At 37.9% G+C, this 20,235-nt stretch overlaps 1 protein-coding gene across 3 annotated transcripts in view; it reads right to left on the bottom strand.

The window, feature by feature from the left end:
- The window catches only part of tmem94 (transmembrane protein 94), a 62,152-nt gene that overhangs the window by 31,975 nt on the left and 9,942 nt on the right, over nucleotides 1-20,235 (bottom strand). For 2 of the 3 annotated variants that reach the window (XM_041815177.1, XM_041815179.1), the window contains exons 1-4: nucleotides 11,466-11,519; nucleotides 7,676-7,795; nucleotides 5,385-5,512; nucleotides 345-481 (exon numbers count right to left, since the gene is read on the bottom strand). In XM_041815177.1, coding sequence (XP_041671111.1) covers nucleotides 345-481; nucleotides 5,385-5,512; nucleotides 7,676-7,795; nucleotides 11,466-11,513 — 433 coding nt within the window. In that variant the 5' untranslated portion in view covers nucleotides 11,514-11,519. Of the gene's footprint in view, nucleotides 1-344; nucleotides 482-5,384; nucleotides 5,513-7,675; nucleotides 7,796-11,465; nucleotides 11,520-20,235 lie in introns of those variants that run through there. The other variant, XM_041815178.1, reaches the window with a different exon arrangement.

Genomic DNA, 20,235 nt, shown 5'->3' with positions numbered 1-20,235 from the left:
ATTTACATAATTTGTGTCCCCCTGCAGAGTTTGAATATATTTTCAGGTTTGCTTTGACTTCCATTGTGATTTCTCCTGTTATATAATTTGCTTTCTGTCTAAATCCATTCTAAAATCACAGGAAAATCCTTAATGATAACAAATAATGCTCATTTTGACAGGTTGATAATGAAAAAGGCCCAGCGGCTGACTCTGAACACGTTCCATTGTAGATGTTGCAAAATAAAGGCACTGAGGAGGATGATAAAAGGTAAACAAAGATGATCTTGTGCAGGAGGAACAGATGACATAATTCCTATAAAAATATAGATATTTCCATTGATGATTCACAGAGTCTGACTCACCGCTGAGCTGTGTGATGATCGCCCTTAGGCGCCGGACCATCTCACTCTTCTTCAGCCTCTCCTGACGTCCGACCAGCAGAAGGTTCAGCAGGAAGAGGAGCAGGAGGGCGATGGCGTTCACCAGCTCGATACCAGAACTGTGGGGAGAAACAGACAGATTCAAGAGAAGAACGGAAACTCAGTCTTCAACATGACAAACACAGTCACACAGAGATATACAGTGCATTCAGAAAGTATTCAGAACCCCTTCACTTTTTTCCATTTTCACTGAAATATCACACTGGCACAAATATTTACACCCTTTGCTCAGTATTTAGTTGAATCACCTTCAATTCACCAGCAATTATAGCCTTGAGTCTTTTTGAATATGTTCCAACAAGATTTGCACACCCGGATTTGTGAATTTTCTGCCATTCTTCTTTGCAAATCCTCTCAGGTTCAGTCAGGTTTTATGGGGACCGTTGGTGGACAGCCATTTTCAGGTCTCTCCAGAGTAGGAATGGGCGGTAATACGGTAATACCATATACTGGGGTATTAAAAAATGGCCACAGTATTGTTTCAATTACCGTCATTAAGACAGTGCCATGTAATCCATGCAGCTTTTTAAATAACTGCCTTAAAATATTTGTCCCCCTCCACCAGCAGCACCACTGCTCGTGTGTGAATATGCTTTAACATGATAAATGAAATCCTGCTTATGATTTCATTTCAATTTGGCAAATGATGAAGGTGCTCAGGGCTATACTGGCGTATTTAAACTCGTACGCAGTGCGCAATAGCCTTGCCCCCAGCACAGCGGTGAGGTCTGTCTAAAGTCATAGTGTTAAAGTACACTGCTGGCTATAATGTGATCCACGGTATCGTGAGTTTAAAAAACATGCTAATTCTTCTTTCTGTGTGTAGATCAGTGATTAGAAATGTTAACGTTTAGGTTATTAATAGCCTCAGGTGCTGAAGAAACATCTCGGCATAGATCCAGAGAAATGGAAGGCACTTGAGCTAAATTACATGTGTTGCTGCAAAGGGTCTGAAAACTTATATCAATGTGATACTTCGGTTTTTTATTTTTACTAAATGTGAAAAAAATTCTAAAATTCTCTTTTAACTTTGGTATTCTAGGAAACTGAGTGTAGATTAATGTGAATACAGTAAAGGGAGTCTGAATACTTTCTGAACGCACTGTATATCACAAATTTCTCTCTTTCATATGGTTTGGCTCGTTTATAAAAACTTCAAGCTGGTGTGTGGAAGTCAGAAAATCCTCATAACGATATTTTTAATCCAAGTCAATCAGCTACCAGAATACTTGCATCTATAAAACTTTTGATTTGGCAAAAACAGAATTGGTAAATGAAGAGAAAGGCAAAAGGACTAGATCGTGTTCATAACAGTACAGAAACACTTGTGTGCCTGTAGCTACAGCTCCTCTCAACAGAACGAGCGCAAGATGATTCAGGATATTTTCAACTTTAGAGTGGACATCCTGAAAGTATTTCTTATCATGACTTGACTTGATCAATACCGTTTGTTTTAACATTTAAATATTAGTTTTGAAAGTATTTTATCTGTAAAAGTATTGAGCTATAAATTAGAAGAGCTTTTGTTTCTCATTTTATCCTTGCAGGGCAAAAAACTAATTTCTGCACAACAAATTTACCATTTTAGATACTACTAAAGATCTGTTGAACCTTACACTTCCCAATAATGCATCCCACAATCTATTGCAGTTCCCTCAATGCAATGTGAATGACAGCTTTGTAAACTATCAACACATACACAAACCTACGTATCTCTTAATTTTAGTGTTTAAAACGTTGCTGTTGGGTTGCTGTGATGTTAATAGACCACATTTTTTCCTATAACAAAGTTGATAACATCCAACCTTCTACAAGAGCATACACTATTATTTCACTCTCAGAAGGCTTATGATTAAGTCGACCATGGGTGGTTATGAAATCATGGCTGATAATCACATCTGCTATGGACAATATAAATGGGATTGTGAACCACAGTGCGGAGCTATTACAAAAACTGTCTACCAGTCTGCATTGGTGAGATAGTTTGCACATTTAATCAAAAGTGATAGAGAAAGAAGAGCTAGAACATGGACAGCTGGTGTTTGTGTGACTGATAAATAACTACAATTTTCTCACTTTGGCTCTCTCTGAACATTTTTTTTTCTGTCAATAAAAAGCTCAAAGAAGAAGTAAAAAAAGAGGCACACATTCAAGGATTTTTAAAAGCCTAAAACCATGATGTACAGTTCATGTGAACTTAATCACTGACTGTACATCTAGGATGGGAGCGTTGCACCCGAGCATCTGTTGATGACAATCTTTAACGTTTCATAACATGCCCACCGGCACATGAGTGGTTTCAGGCAACAACAGATAAGGTTCATGCACATGCAAGCAGTGAACAAGACAAGGGATGTCTGATGACAAGTGTAATGCAATTTGTGTGGTATTAAAGCTGCATATCATAGCAGTAGCAGTCCAGTGCTTAACCACATCACAAGGAAAAAACAGAAGAGACAGCTAACAGGCAGTCTGGCATTACATTGTTTGCTAACCCTGTTAGTAAATGTCAGTGGTGATATCAGAGCTAAGAGGGTTTTCCTTCTTAGAACTAACATGTGAGACTGGGACACTGGTGACTGGAGATGCTGCCATTAAGGTTTGTGGAAGAAAAAAGCATCAGAACTGATGGAGTTTGGGGAACTAGAGTAGAAGCCACCATAACAGCAAACATCAGTAACTAGACTATCTAAGAGGAGAAAAGGTGAATGAGAGTAGACCAGCAGAATTAAGGGCTGATTATTTAGCAGGTGGTGGTATGCACGTAGCTGGTTTACAACCCCAACAAGGAGGAGAGAGAAGAAGAAGCTACCATGGCAACCACTCAGGTCATGACCTGAGCGAAGATTGTTTTGTTTTAACCCTGCAAAAAGTCCATCCTGCAGCCATGGATGATTTAAAATCACTTTTTAAGATGCCAGCAACGTCACTCTTTGTATCTGCACATCTACATGCAGCTCAGAGGACTAAATGGGCTTGCCCTGTGCAGATATATTGGTTTTTGAGGTGACAGGAAGCTTTCACTGCCTTTGCACCTCCTTTCACTGACTCCAACTTGTGTTCATCTGTAAGGTGAGTCACAACAGACCATTTATTGACTGGATTCTGATGATTCCCGCCCTTTATAGAGGAAAAATGTGAACAAACTGCCGCACTGTGGAAAGAAGTTTGTTTTTTACGATGACATCATAAAGTTGATACGACGCTCTGTCTCGTATCCGGACGCGGTTGCATTAACATCTCATCCGAACCGTGCCAGAGTCCACTTGAATCGCACCAGAGACCACCACTCCAGTGGGCCTGGGGTTCGTGTGCATGCACACTAACCAAAACGAACCAGACTTCGGGCTCAAGTGCACTCAGATCCAGGACCGGGCTCCTAGTGTGAAGCCACCTAAATGTATTTATGGACCTGAGCACGATTTAAACCTGATGCTTTCTTAATAAATTGGCTGTTAAATCACACTGAAGTGAACCCATGGAGCTTTGGGAGAGCTTCTGTTAGCAGACAGCTTCAGTCGTGGTGTGGAGTCATTCTCCATCTCACCTCCTACAGTAAAAAAACAAACTAAGAGAAATACGAGAAACTGCAACTAACTGAGAACTGAGTCTTTCATATGGTAATGGGAGTAACTGAATGATTAGACTGCAACCCCAATTCCAAAAAAAGTTGGGGCGCTATGTAAAATGTTAATAAAAACAGAATGCAATGATTGTCAAATCTCATTTTATCCACAATAGAACATTAATAACATATCAGATGTTAAAAATGAGACATTTTACCATTACAGGAAAAATATTAGCTCATTTTGAATCTGATGGCAGCAACACATCAATGTTTACCATTGAGTAGCATCCCCTCTTCTTTTAGCACCAGTCTGTAAACGTCTGGGAAATGAGAAGACCAGCTGCTGCAATTTTGGGAGAGGAATGTTGTCCCATTCTTGTGTGATGTAGGGTTCTAGCTGCTCAACAGTCCATGTCTTCTTTGCCACATTTTTTCTTTTATGATGTTTTCTATTGTTGAATCATGCATGTTTTAATGCAATGCTGCCTAAGAGTCTGAGGACCATGAGCTTTCAAAACTGACCCTCAGCCATGTCCCCTGTACGCAGAGATTCCTCCAGATTCTCTGAATCTTCAGATATTATGTACTGTAGATGATACATATGCAAAAGTTTTTGCTGTTTTACGTTGGGGAACAATTTTCTGAAATTTCACAACAATTTTTAGATGCAGTTTTTCGTAGTGACAGTGAGAGACTCTGCCTCTCTAAAATGTTCCTTTTATACTCAGTCATGTCACTGACCGACTGTCAATTAACCTAATTAGCTGCAAAATGCTCCTCTAGCTTTTCTTCATTAGTGCCACTTCTCGAGCCTTTTGTTGCCCCGTCCCTACTTTTTTTTAGATGTTCTGCAGCAAAGTATATGAAATTAATTAATATTTTTAATGACTCAGTTTCAATATCTGATATGTTTATGTGGGTTTATGAGATTTGCAAATCCTTCCATTCTGTTTTAAATTTTACAAACCACCCCAACTCCTTTGAATTAGGGTTGCACATATGAACAACAGCGTTCATCTTGCAGATTATTATGGAAATTTTGCTTATTTTTGACACACCAGCAATGGCTCTCTTCCTTTTCACACGTACAGGGCAGCTCTGAGGATGAAATGTGTCTGTTGAATATAAAACCATCTTAACAGCTTCCCTCGCTTATGAGATTTCTGTTCTCAAGCATGGGTGCATTCACATCTCTTGTGGGCCGTGCTTGTGTTCACACTGATCAAATGAAGCGGACTTTGGCATTAGGTGAATCCAGGCCAGGATCCCTGATGTGAAACCACCCATAGGCAGCTCTAAAGTGAATCTAATCTTAAATCAAATATATATTTGACTGTAAAGAGACATCCCATAATCAAAGTCAAACCTGTTCTAAATCAGGACGTTTCACCTACCTGCCCTTTGGCTGGCTGCCATGGCAACAGAAGAGTCCCAGCACCACCAGGAGAGTGAGGGCTGCTCCCGGCCAATGGAGACAGGAGTGCCGGTTGCCATGGTAGAGAAAACTATTTACCCACTGTTCCTATGAAAACATGAGAGAACAACAAGGCATAATCAAAACAATATGCAGCGTGTTATGTAAGAGCTCCGACATGTGACGGTTTATTTAAAGAATGATCAACGAGCCGTGCTGCTATTAGTGGAGGGGATCAAGGCTGCGTGAATGCTCAGCTCTCTGTGCAGCTCATGATTATGGGGATCAGACATCCTCAGAACATCACAACGCCTATTTAATCAAGATAAAACCCTTATTTTAGTATCCTCACTCTGATAATTTAATTTTCAGGTCAGGTGAGGCAAATTAATTCAGTGGATAAATTTACTCAAAGCTTCAGGGATAAGAGAAGCCCAATATGGGACAATGATGAGAATGTGATATGATGATACTTATAAACTTTGACAAGTAAATTTCTGAATATCTGCTGTCTGGCTGTTTAATTCACATCAACATTTTGGATATTGGTCATTTAAACCAAAACATTTGATGTCTGCAAATTTAACTGAGAAAAAATGTGAAGCTCAAATTAAGAGCAACTTAAAAAAAAACAGATAAAAAGTGTTAAACACTGATGTTTATCAAAATGGTTTGAATCATAGTTTGGATTTCTGTGGCTCCCTGTGAAAGCCTTTTGAAAGAGAAACTCTGTGGGAATCTCAACCTAAAACTGAGCTAACACGGTAAGCAAGAGCTTTGTTTGTGGCCTCTCTTGATGTGATGTTGCCAAAAGCATCAGCAAAATAAACAAGATTTTTTTACTGGCAAAGAAATAATCTACAACAACAAATTAGGGTTCCTCTGAAAAAATGAACTGAAATTTCCAAGTTTAAAAAACCCTAAATTTACAAGAAATAAGTTTGACTTTTCAACATAAATTTTCAAAGGGAAAAAAATAAATTTTCAAAATTTTGAAGTCACAAATTTAAATGAAAAAAAAACAAACACAAAATTGTGGGGGTTGAAAGTCATTAACATACAAGAAAACCATCGTAATATTCATAAATTTACAAGAAAAAAAAAACATCGTCAAGCTAAAAGCTGTAAATTTATGAGAACCTAAACATTGAATTTTTCAGATTTTAGGTCAAAAATATCAAATTGCATGAAAGAAAATCCTACCAGATGGTGCTGTTTTCTTTGCTTCAGTTCTCAAGTTAGAAACCAAATCACATTTTACTTTTTAAGGATGAGCAATAAGGGAATACTTGTGGTATTCTTTGTTAGCCTAGAATAATCACATTATTCTTCTTGATCTGAATTTAGAAGAGACATTTCTGGAACCTGGGATTAAAATACCACTGTTTTCAGTCTGGTTTCTCATAAAATCAAGACTTTATTACTTGTAATTTTTGATCCCATCTCATCATATCATTATTTTCCATGTAAATTTACCTTTTTGTTTCAACTCAGAAATTCTGAGTTTGGTTTCTCATAACTACTATACACATTTATAATCTCAAAATTTTCTTTCAAATTAAACTTTTTCTCTCATAAATTAATGGGTCTTCTTTATCCATTTCCTTTTAGCATGCCCCTGATACGCCATCATACAAAATCAGTTTTTGGAAAAACATATCATTAAACATGTTTAAGTAACAGAAGCACATCTTCATGCACTATTGCCTAAAGTTCTGTTTTGTACACTGAGCTGTCTCTAGTTTATTAAAACTAAAATGAGACATTGAGGCACAGGCACGCTGATTGTTTAACCCATTCAGACCTAAGGCAGCCTGAATAATACCCCAAAACCAAATGTTGCTTCAAAATAATCTCCAAATTCCTCAGGATTTTTCCCTAAAAAAACACCCATTAAAAATCAATCAATCAAAACAAAATCAATCTTTAAAGCCTTATCATCCAACAACTTTTAAGTATAGGGGCTAAACCCAAAATGTTGTTTATTTAAACAAATCCCATTGCAGTCTGTTGGTAAAGTGTCTTAAAAACAATTCAATCCAAAATGCAGACATCACACTGGGTCTTTAAGGTTTATACATGCAAATGTTGCATCCGGTCTAAATGGGTTAACCAAAGCATGTTAAAAGGGACAACAACTCATGCAAATTAAAAAAAAATCCTCCCATTATGAACCTTGATCCACACTACATCAATGCTGGCAGCCCACCCAGGCTTACTTAACCATATTTAGGACAATCTAACTAGTATAACTGAGTGTTTATTGTGTACCTGTGCAGAGACTCTTCGGCGTGCAGTCCTCTGGTGCTGCTCCAGCAGGCTGCTGAGCTGATCCCGCAGCTTGGCCAGAGCCTGACCAGTCGACAGGCCCAGAGCCACAGCATCCTCCTCCTGAAACAAGATCAACAACACTGACTCTCTACAGCTGCTGACTTCTTAAACATAAAAACAGGTCTGGCCATCACTGCATAAACACGTCAACTACAGGGCCCCTTAATTCTGGTTCCAGTCTGCAAATACATTATTATTCAGTCGTGATGTTCTGATGCTTTTTTACCATTGAAGTTCAGTTGACTAACCAGTATGGTCCATGCCCCCCTATAATTACTGAGCAGACTACTGTAAGTTATAAATATATTCATTAATACATGATCGGGTTACAGTTAAGCATGCCAAATTTCCATTACTTACTGCCTTTACAATTTAACCCACAGCTGCAGGGAGAGACGGCCAGTCAAATTCACAGGTCAGGAAATACTGACATTTGCATGTTTGGCCTCTCATAAAGATGCAAAGATAACAGCGACGTCTCTTATGAACAGACGTTGGCAGAGGAGCGACAGCCAAAGTGACACTGTCTAAATTTCCCATTTGTAGTGTTTTGGTACTGTAACACTGCCATAGTATTTGTGCAATTTAGACAGCGTGCAAGAAATTGTTCACAATTTTTGGTAATTGAAAACAAGAAATTGGGTGCAGGTGGCCTAGCACTTATGTTAAACCCCATGTAGAGGCTATAGCCTTCACAGTGGATGACCCAGGTTCAGGTCCAGCCTGCGGCTTCTTTCCTACATGCCATTCTCTCCTCTCTCCTCTTCAATTTTTAAACCCACAGAAGAAAAGAAAGAAAATCATTTTCTTTATTCTAGTATTTCCCAAGTGCTGTTAAACAGAGAAAGAATTTTTTTAATTCCACTTTTTCTAAAAATCCAAGTTTTATATTGGATGCTTACATTATTTTACTTTGCACACATAAACAAAATTATTTCACAAAATCCAAAAACTGCTTGGGACAAAATAATTATCCCCCTGTAGATCTGACCTTGTTGTTGACCCATAGTACGAACCGCTGTTGTATAATGATGAGATTTAACTTTGTAATGCTTAAAGAATGTAAAATCAAGTTAAAACTGGCAGTTATTGCCCAATGTACAATCAGTATAAAAACTTCAGTAAGGGTTTGAGCAGTCCCAGTGAGGAAAGCATCATGGCAAAAACAAAAGAAATCAGTTTAGACCTGAAGAAAAGAACTGTTGATGCTCACAAAGCAGGAGAAGGATATCTTAAGTTCTCTCAGCGTTTCAGAAGTCAAGAACTGGAGCGAGAAGGATTGTCAAGAAATTCAAAGAGAGCCACACAGTCCAGAACAAGCCTGGCAGAAGGAGGAAGAGAATGATTTCAAAGACTCTGGAAAGAAGACTAGTGAGAGATGCGTCTAAAGACCCCAGAGCAACTGCTAAGACACTAAAGAAGGACTTAGCCAACATGACACAGTGCAGATTATTTGGTGCTTACCAAGATTTAAAAACTTAGATTAAGAAGTCTTAAATAATTTATCTTATTTTAAAAGTTAGTTTCTTATTTTTAGTGTGTAACGTTACAGTATAATCTTAAATCAAGCATGATCATATCCTTTTTGTCTCAGTTAGTCAGGAAGTCCTTAAATTAAGTGAATAAGTGTTAAAATAAGCTACAATAGTTCGCTCACCCACAGTCTCATCAAAAAAGATTTTGTGTCAAGATTCAATAACAAACTCAAGTTGCATGATTTACGAATCACACAAAAAAGGACTGGTTTTAAGTTTTAACATGGATTTAGACTTATTTCAAGATAAACCAACTTGCTTTAAGACACGGCTTGATATACTTTACTAATAATAATTATTTTTTCACTAAATTTGATAATATTCTATTATATTATTATAATTTTTCAGCTTAATTTGCTAAAAGCAAGAAATTAAAGAAATTAATTTGCTTATATTTATCATAGTTCACTTATTTTTAGGCTGTAGGAAGTTCAGTTTAAGCAATCTCAGGTTAAAACCAGCATTTCTGCTTATTTTAACCCTTTTGAAGGGTTCTGCCGACTTACTTATTTCTAGATTTAACAATCTTATTTCAAGACATCTTATTAAGTCAAATCATCTTGCTGCACAGACAGATAATTTCACTAGTTTTGAGAACCTTTCTTCTCAGATTTAGTGTTTTTATCTTATATTAAGCCCCCCTTTTTTGCAGTGCATGATCCACTGGAAATCTGTGGGGTGAACTGAAGACAAAGGTCCATGCCAGAAGATCATTAAATCTGGAAGGAGTTTGAGAGATTTGACAAAGAAGAATGGGCTGGGATTCCTCCGAAGACGTGTCTGAGACTTGATGAAAACAACTGCAGGCTGTTATCCTGCAAAAAAGGAGACACTATTGAGTATTAGCAACGGGGGGATAATCATTTAGACCTTGGTAGTTTTGGATTTTGTGAAAGAGTTTTGTTTTTGTGCGCAAAGTAAAATAATGTAAGCATCCAAAATAAAACTAGGATGTTTGGAAAAGCTGTGTGAAAATTCAACGCTATGTTTAAGAGCACTTGGGAAATATTTTTCAAAAAAATGAATTTTTCATGAGAGTGCTAATATCTTTCTCTTCATCTGTGTCTAATAGACATAAGTCTGAAAAAAGGGAATTACCCAACACTGAGAGAAAAGCATTTGTATTTTTGTTGCTGTGGTATCCAGACTTGTTAACTTTATAATATATACCCATAGTTATAACTCTACTTGTGTGGTAAAGTTTAAACTCTGTATCCTGACAACTGAAGCTATAATCGAGGTCATTTTTCCATCATATATCAAAGGGTAAATTTGTTATTTTGGACAAAAAAAGTGGTTTGGAGTTAGGCTTAATGCCAAAAATATTGTAATCTTCAAAGATGACAAGTTCCTCTCTCTTTCTGGAAGATAAAATCACCGTATTTTTCAAAAGAGCCTGGTATCTGTGAAGACAGTGATGTAATTCTGTTTCTTGTTGAAATAAATGACCTTCCTCTTGAACCTAAAGGTCCATCTTTGTTGGGATCCTTTCTGTAAAGCTGTCAGAGACTTATTATATCACTCTGAGCCTGTTGGTGGCAAAAAAACAACTTTTAGTGGACAAACTCTGATCAGACACATTAACACCCAATGATTACATAACACGGCTGATATACAGGCCATTTGGGTGACCAGCAGGCGACCAGCAGAAGCCATTCACAACTTTTAGCACACATTCATAACAAAGATTGCAGAGCAGATAAAAAGGCTTCAGTTTCAAGATAACTGACTCAGTCTAACAAAATAGCATCTCTCAATAGAGGGAAGCCTTGACAGTAAAGGAAGGGGAAACGGAGCCATATCTACTATTGATGGGAAAGTAACCTTTCCCACTCTCCATGTCACTATTCAGATGTGTGTGGCATACACAAATATCAACACTCACACATATACACACAGCTTTCAAGCTCTACATCCCACACAGACAATCTATAAATATCTCTCTGCTTTCCCAGAGAAAGAAAGTCTCAACAAAAATCCTCCAGAGACCGAAAGCAAGCAGAGACACAAGGAGCCGATACAGCTGCAGGAGAGCGGATCAGACCTACAACTACAGGGATTAACCTCAGATGATCTCCAGGAAATCAAGAGCTGTATGCTAACATGCAAACACAACTGCTGACAGCACAAAACCACCTTAACCAGGGGATGTAAATGAGACTGTGTCTGCTGGAAATGAAGAAGAGATGACTTACATTTCTCCTCTTCCTGAAGCAGATCCCCTCTCTCATCTTCAGCACCATGATGACCCTGCGTTCTTCTGCTTCTCTAAAATCTCTACTACCACCGCCCAGCTACAAGGGCACTGCCACTAAATGACGACAAACGTAACATTTCAGAAGCCAGCTCCAAGATGTGAGTAGAGGGAGTCTGCACATGTCGACAGAGAGCCTGAGATGCTGCAAAACCTCACCCAAAATCTCCCTCGTCACTGGTCTGCAGACAATACGGCCCAGCGTCAGCGCACGCTGCCAGCTGGACTTCAATTCAAAAAACACAAAGTCTGTCTGCCTCTCTGGCACAGGCCGAGCTTCATTCAGTTCAACTCAGCTCAGCAGCTGGCTCGGACACTAAGCAACAAAACCCAGAATACAGAGGGAGGAGAGGAGGGGGGCTGATGGAGGCCAGGGGTGGTGGAGGGGTAAAAAGGGGCTCTTTTGATGAAAGCAACAATGCCAACCTGGCCTGAATGAACCTGGTCGTGCTATTTTCTACTCCTGCTAGCTTTGCAGGTTTTACATTAATGGAGGCTGGTGAAAGAAAAGCCAGAGAAAGATCTGGAAGATGTGATTAAGTGAGGCTGAGTTAAAATCACCACCAGAATATCACTGTACTCATGCAAACTAAGACTGGTTTTTAAAACACAGATTGAAACATTTCCACAAGTGTTGCCATAGCTGTGTTTGCTGTGCTTCCTCCTTTGGTCAGCTTGCTTCCTGGTTGGTTATCATTCTGTTCCACGTAACCATCCATAGAGAGCATGCTCAGATTTCCTCAGTGTTTCCCCCACATGACAGGATTTCCGATACCGAATATTGACATGTTTCATATTTACAAATTCAAATTGGAGAGGCTCCAATCATCGTCTGTATAGATCGGAGGGCTAAAATAAGTTTAACACACCCTTACACTACAGAAAATGTTGACAAGATAATCTTAAGAATCATCAGATAATCAGGCTTTTGCTGACTTGGGATGGAAGATGAACTAGTAAATCAGGGGTCATAAACTAAATTTGTACAAGGGCCAGCTATTAACCCTATATCTATGCAGACACTGTGAGGGCTGCCGTATTAAATGAACTAAATTTAAAAAAAAGTCTAAACAGCTGTATTTTCTGTGAAATGTACCTTAATTTTTATCCTTTCACAGTGAACTCAGTCCCTATTCACACTATTAAATCCCTCTACCACAGCAAGCCACAAGGGGGCGACTGAGATATTTAAACCACATATTACTGGGGCTGTTTTGTAGTTTGATGTGAATATTCTGCATCCTCACTGGAAAGGAAAAAGAAATTTTGTTTTAATTCTCAGGTGGTGAAAAATAAACTTACTTACACAGAAGTCTGCTGCTTTAATCAAGAATGGACTTATGATACTGGAGCAACTTTTTTCAGACTTTACACAAAATATTAAATAGAACTATTGACTCAGGACTTTAACAGCAGTCATGGAAATTATAAACCCAAGTGTAATAAAAACAGTGCAGACCACACTATGGTTTCATCTGTATGCTTGATAGCAAGAGGAATGATTGTTCTTAACTTGAAGCAGAAGACTGTACCAACATATTTAAATCTTATGAGAAATGTAATGGCACACTTGGAGAATGAGAAGATAAAATTCTCTTTAAAAACAGGAGAGGAAATTTTACAGGATCTGGCAACCTTTTATTAATCATTTCAACCAAGTGGACACAATTTATTTGGGCTCTTTAGATGTAGCATGGAATTAGGAAAACTGGGAAAAAGAAGAAATCAGAACATAAATATTTTGTGCATTCCCTCTTTAAATTTTATTATTATTAGGGTTTTTTTTCTAAATGCAATTATTCTTGTAGATTGTATACGTTTACATTTTTATCCTCAGTTTTCTCTTACTTAAGATGTGCTATTTATTTTCTTCTTTTTTTGTATTTTGTAGAAAATCAGGCAACTGTGTGTTTAACTGTAAGGATTAACTTATGGAAACATTGCTGTATATTATTATTTATGTTTAAAAAGACAATAAAAACAGTTTTAAAATGAATGGACTTATGAGTAAGTTTGTCATGCATTTTATTTGTTTTTAGTAGTTAATAATACTTGGATATTTGTAAAACTGATCAAACATTAATCCAATCTTCAAAAAGATTGTTTCAATCTCACTTATTTTTTGGAGTTACTTCAGTATCTGTAGGAATTAAAAAGGGAAAGAAAGAAAAGACACCCTAAATACAGCAATACATTTTTTTCCTCAGCACTATTTTCTCAATTTAATCGAGCTTCTGGGGGCCGGAGGAAGAAGCTGTGGGGCTCCAGTTGATGATCAGTGTAGCAGATGATATTGACAAATTATATGTTTGTTTGGTTTAGTTTATTAGTTTATTCAGTTTATTTGTGTCAGAGACAGTGTACAAAATTACACTGGTCTCAAAAAGAGAAAAGATGCCCTGGGCAGGTAAATAATAGGGGTGAGGGCAGGGGCGTAACCAGGGATTTTTTTGCCCCCAGAAAGAATATTACACAGGGCCCCCTTAACCCGGCTAGCCAAGCAACAAATGTTGCAACATTTTTTCAAATATCTATGCATTTTAATGTATTTTTTAACCATAATTTCCCCATTTATGAGCAATATTTTTACTATGGTTAATTTGAATTTACTGGCAGTATTTTGCAGTGCTGGACTGCACCATTTGGACATTTTTAAGGGAGAAGCAGGGGGCCCCCAGTATTGTATTTCACTTTATTTGGTGCAAATTGTAGTTTCTTGACCAATGTATTCAGTTGCTTTCAGTTAATAATGACACTAATTAGTAAGAAACAATTAATAAAAACACACTATTCATTGCAGGCCTCTCAAGGGCCCCTCCCTACTGTGGGTCTGGGTAATCAGTACCCCCTGTGCTACGCCCATGGGTGAGGGAAAAAAATCAATACAGCATAGTATCGCTACATTTTGCGTGGTGACATATCATCTGCCAAGTATCAATTCTTTTTCAAACTAACCATGGTACTGGATATATAGCATTAGGGCTACAACTAATGATTATTTTCTATGTTGACTAATCTATCGATAAATTTCCCAATCAGTCGATTGATCACAATTATCTGGCATACTATTTTGGATCCCCATTTTACGTAAATAGTAGCAATTTAAATAGAAGCAGTTCACCTGCCTTGCAGGTTACAAATAACTAAAGGATGGCTTTCTTTAAAGTGTCTGGTATGTCCATAAAAGTAAATAAAGCAAATTGCCCATCCAAAGTCCAAAAGTACAAATAAAGATTCATGTAAACAAATCAAACTTCCAGCCCAAGCGACTGAATAATAAATTATAATTTCTTTAAATTGCAGTGCAGGAACATGAGTCAACATGTTCTGGTGTGAGGCTGGCTCTCTTCTTTGAGTAGTGAACTGCAAGTACAGATGAGTTTTTACCGGCCGGTATTTGATTACCAATATCAAAAACAATTATATGATTAGTCAACACTTGAATTTCTGTGTTGACTAATTTTTATAGTCGACACAATCGATTATGGCAACTAATCATTGCAGCCCTATATAGCATCAGTTGCTTTTCTGTCCACTTGATGGTGCTGCTTGTCCAATGAGGTCTTCAGAGGTTACGGTCATACAGCAGAGAAAGAGTACAACCAACATGGCAGCACCAAGGAAAGGACACTAGGAATGCAGGCAGGGCACGAACAACCTGGACATGAGTCATGAATAGGGGTGTGATAAGACGCTTATCTCACAAGACAAGACAAGACGGGACAAGATTCAGGCCCACGAGACATGAGACGAGATTTTACACCTTTTTTTTAATTTTGGAAAAAAAATTCATGGGTGGATGATATGTACTTTATACAACCAAAAGTGATAATTGCAAAGCATTCAGGTATATTCAGAAATGTTTAAACTAACTCCTGTTGTACTGAATAGGCTATCAATGCTTCCAAAAAGTATGTTTTATGTATAGTTTAATGTTCTTCAAATCAAACCTTTCATTTTAACAGTCTACAAAATAGTTAATTTACTACACTATGCACTCATTGCTACAATTACAATAACTATATTTAATATTATATTTAATTATATTTTCTAAAAGCATTTAGATTATTTTGAACATACTTTAAGCACTGTTTACAGACTGAAATATAAAGAGCTGTATAAGCAAAATCAAACTATTTTTTATCCTCTTCAGGTACATCCATATTTAAAACACTCAAAAGAAATATTTCTGTCTACAAACACGTTTGCTGTGATTTAGAGAAATAGATTATTTTAGCGTTTTGAGTTCTTTTTTTCATATCAGCTTTGACAGTGTTGGACACGACGCACAGATGCGTCAGATGTGTGTGTGTTAATGTGTGTGCGTTGATGAGTGAGTTTTTGTTTCTGCTCTGTTTGCGGTCAGACAAACAGGGCGCGTTTAACTGGAGCTAGAACTTTGCTTTTTGGAGCTAACGGTGGACTCTATGGCGCTCTAACAGAGTTCGTTTTGCTAAGTTTACTGCAGCTACTCATGTTAAGCTTCTAACTGGTGATACCCGCAGCCAGCAGCTGATGGATGTGTGACTGACAGACGGTGAGACGAGAAGGAGACATAACGACTCAAAGTTACAAAGTCACAAACAGCGGCACTAAAAGCGAGTCTGCGCGCATACACAAGCTAAATAAACGCTGTATTCTCTTCACAGAGACTGCACAAGTTACCAGCAGCAGCATCTCATCATTTCGGATTGTTTTATTGAACTCATTATGCATAGGCGGATTATGTGCGGCCCCACGTAGCGCATGAGGGGGAGGGGGTGGGGGTTGAAGCTGTCATTTTAATGGATCACGGATCAGCTCCGTTTCTTCATAGGCTCTCTCACGAACAGTTTTAAAGAGTTTAGGGCATCTTTGTGATCTATTATAACTTTCAGTTTGGTATTTTTTTTCTGTAAGGACAGCTGCTGCTCCTACTGTCTGCGCAATATTGATCTCACAAGATTGATTTTTCCGCGACGAGAAATCTCGTGGCACGAGATCTCGTCACACCCCTAGTCATGACACATGGGGTTTGCAAGGTGTGCCACATGAAAATAGAATACTGCAGTAATAAAATAAAAATGAAGGCAAGGCTAATGCTGAATCAGCTAAACAGTTGAAAAATTGGCAATATATTGCGATATATGGTATCACAACACTCACTGTATTTCACAATGTTTAAAATCGCAATAATATCAAATCATGGCAGAGGTATAGTGATAGTATTTTATTGTAGGGCCACAAGTGATTCCCTACCCTAGTAAACAAAGAACATAACAAAGAATATGCTTGACCTAGCCTAATATTTACTTTATATATTAACTTATATGGACATCAGTGAACAGAATTGGTGAACAGACTTGAACAGCACTTTTTTTATTCTCTGGCTCAAAGCTCTTACACAACATTTGTCCGTTTACACCACAATCACACAGAGATGGCTGATGCTGTTATGTAAACTGGTCATCAGTACTTCTCCATTCACAGACTGCTGGTTACCAGCAGGAACGTTTGGACACTTAGACATGTATCTGCAGGAGATGGGGATCAACCATCCGGTTGAGAGGCGGCTACTAAGCCACAAAAACTCCAGTGGAGCACTGGATGACAGCCACCTCAGCAGACAATCTCTGTCCTTTAGAAAGCTCTGAAGACACAGTCATGTTTAGAGTTATGACTGGTTTAATCACTGAGTTAGGTAACTGGGAACGACATACCAAAACACACACGCTGAGGTCTTTAATGAGCTGTTTATTTTCTTCAAGCATCCAGAATTATCAGGATACTTCTCGACCTGGTTATCATTTCATGTTTTTATCAACACTGCTATAATGACTACATAAAAAGAAACATCTTAATCATTTTTCTGCTAAACTTCCAAACATTTGTTTGACATTTAGAACAGGGGTGAACTTTTCAGATAAAAACAGCATGAACCACCATATCAGCTCCTGTTATTGAAGCAGTCACACTGTCACTAAAACCATCCATATAAATTTATTCTTCTGATGTCTTTTAGTACAATATTATGTAATTCAAACATCTAACTTAAAAAGACCTCCTCTGCCTTAAAGACTTGTGTTTACATTCACATCTCTTTGGAAGGCGGGCGTCTTCATGCGTCCAACTGTACGATTATGAGTTAATGATTATATAACAGAAAACAGCACAGAGGTGGGAACACGGAGATAGAAGAGGAAGAAAGCTTTGCTTTAAACCTGTTGAGCAATAGGTCACTGGCAGCAATGTTTGCTCTCCTACCAGACCAAGCAGTGCCAGGTTGTGAAATGTCTCTCCTACACATCTATCTTTAACCGAAGAGGTTTGATCCCCTGACCCTTCAGGCGTTAACCTGAAAAGACCAACCATTATTAAGGATCAAGAATGGTCATGTGAAGGAGTGAAAGTGGGGGATATGAAGAAAAATGTTTAACAGTAAAACAATGATTTATCATAAAAGGTTGAAGCTTCTTGACCTTTATTAGTTCAGTGTAATCATGAAAGCTACACAATGAACTGCTGTTTCATTGTTATCACAGTATAAGAAGCTCTAATAAACTCGGGATAAAGTCTAAATGGGACCCAATAAATGACATTTTATATTTAATTCAAATAACTAGAGCTCTCTCACTCAGCATAACAACATTTTAACTTTTCGACAAGGTCTGAGTGTAAAATATGTACTTAAATGCATGTTTAATGCTGCATAAAGAGTCATCACAATAACAACTTTAAACTTCAGGACAAAACTAGCTAAAATCAAACATAATCAATACCTGTTATGATTACAGGATGTTCAAGATTCAAGATTTACCCTGAGAACTGTTTTTCTTGTTTGTATGGTTCAAGCAAGGGCTAATCAATGTATCATATTTCTGTGGTGATGGTAATGGGCACATCTGCATAGTCACATCGCAAAGGACATGCAGTCATCAGGTGACCTTGTACACGTCACACTACTGTTTCTGTGCTCTTGGATTTTAGTCAAAACCTCGTGTTTTCTTGTTTTTAGGCCTGTAGTCAACCAAGATGAACTCGGTTGGCCAAAATGACACCAGCACACCAACCAATCGATTGGTTGTTTAAGTAAAAAAAAGAAAGAAAGAAAACCTTCCCTTTATCTCAAAATCAGCTAAATCTGATTTCAGGTTCTTCGTTGCACCCTTCTGGTGCTGTGAATAATCTTGAAATTGAATATAACAAGCTTTATAAGCATTGTAATTATTATTTTTATGATGTAGCAAAACAACAGCTGAGTCAGAGACTATCAGTGTGCACTAGGGCTGAACGATTTCAAAAAATAATCTCATATAATAATCTAATTTTTTCCCTAATATTGCAATTGCATTTTAACATGCAATTATTTTTAGGATCCTCATCTAACGTATTGTTCATAAGATCAACTGCACTAAGGATGAAAGATTTGAAAAAAATATCTAATTGCAATTTTGGTTTATAAAACAAATTTGATATCAATTACTTTACTGAAGGGGATGATAAGTTTATTTTTGTAATTCACGTTTTATTATAAAAATCATATACATGGATTTCTGTAAACTAATCTGAAAACAGACGCTTACACATAATGTGCAGAGCATAGAATTTCCGCTGTTATTTTTTTAATCAAACTGGTATTTTGACACATTTCAGGTTAAGGAAATATTCCACTGTCTGTGATTTGAAAATTGCAGCAGGCCATATAGCAATTTAATCTAATTTGCTATCTAATGTGCACTTGCTTTTAATCATATAATTTTAGTACGGCATGGTTACTATTTAACATCATAAAGGCTATAAAATATCCTCAGACAATCGTTTGTATTAATTTATAATAATAACTTTTGTCTGGATCACCTGCGCCAGCCTTGACCGTGTCATTTACAAGCATGTATCAGAGTGAATGCAGTGATTATTTACCAAAGTAAAGGGGAAAAAAAATCTGTTGGTCAGGATATAATGACAAGAAGATATCATCGTTTCTCTCTTCTGCTCTCTGTCTGTCTATAACTGACACTAACGCTGACATGTACATTTTAATGCGATAATAAAGGGACTGAATACTTGTATTTGCTGACCAGCAAAAGACAGACCACAGGAGTTGATGCTTCATGGAGGGCAGCAGAAACTCTCAGCGCTGCTTCAATGCAAACATCCTGCATCTTTGTGCGCCTCTCTACCTGGATTGTTCAGCGCTGAAATTCTCCTTTCTTTCCTGCTGCACAGCCATTTCATTCTCACATGAACGACCAATCAACAAGCAGTAATCTTGGCCGGATGAGAGCATATCGATCAACCCTACTCATTTCCGTGATGAGCGTACCTTTCAGTCAGCCTGAAATCATCATCATCACTAGCTAGAGAACTGAGCTCTATGCAGCAGTCCCTGAGTCTCCTCCTGCAGCATTTAGTGGTGACGTTGCTGCTGCCAATACATTGGTATGGCCCTTCAGGCAGATGCTAAGTTACGCGAGGCCAATCCTAGGGAAGCTGATTCACACTACGGATGACACCTCGTCCACATTGGCCGATAATTTTTCCAGCATCATTCAGCCCTTATTCAGGCCCTTATCCTAAATCAATTGTCTAAACTGTTAAAAAGCTAACCGACACTAGTAGCCTGTAGCTCTGGCTAATATTGCCTTGCTGCTATAATGCTCTATCGCCCCGACGTAAAACAAACACTGCAAACGGAAAGCATTGACAGTGTCTCATAGGACCAGCATGGCTTG

This window comes from Cheilinus undulatus, linkage group 20, assembly GCF_018320785.1.
Source record: "Cheilinus undulatus linkage group 20, ASM1832078v1, whole genome shotgun sequence".
In the NCBI taxonomy this organism is placed as follows: Eukaryota; Metazoa; Chordata; class Actinopteri; order Labriformes; family Labridae; genus Cheilinus; species Cheilinus undulatus.
Note: the sequence above shows the minus strand (reverse complement) of the source record. Positions and strands in the feature narration are given on the sequence as shown.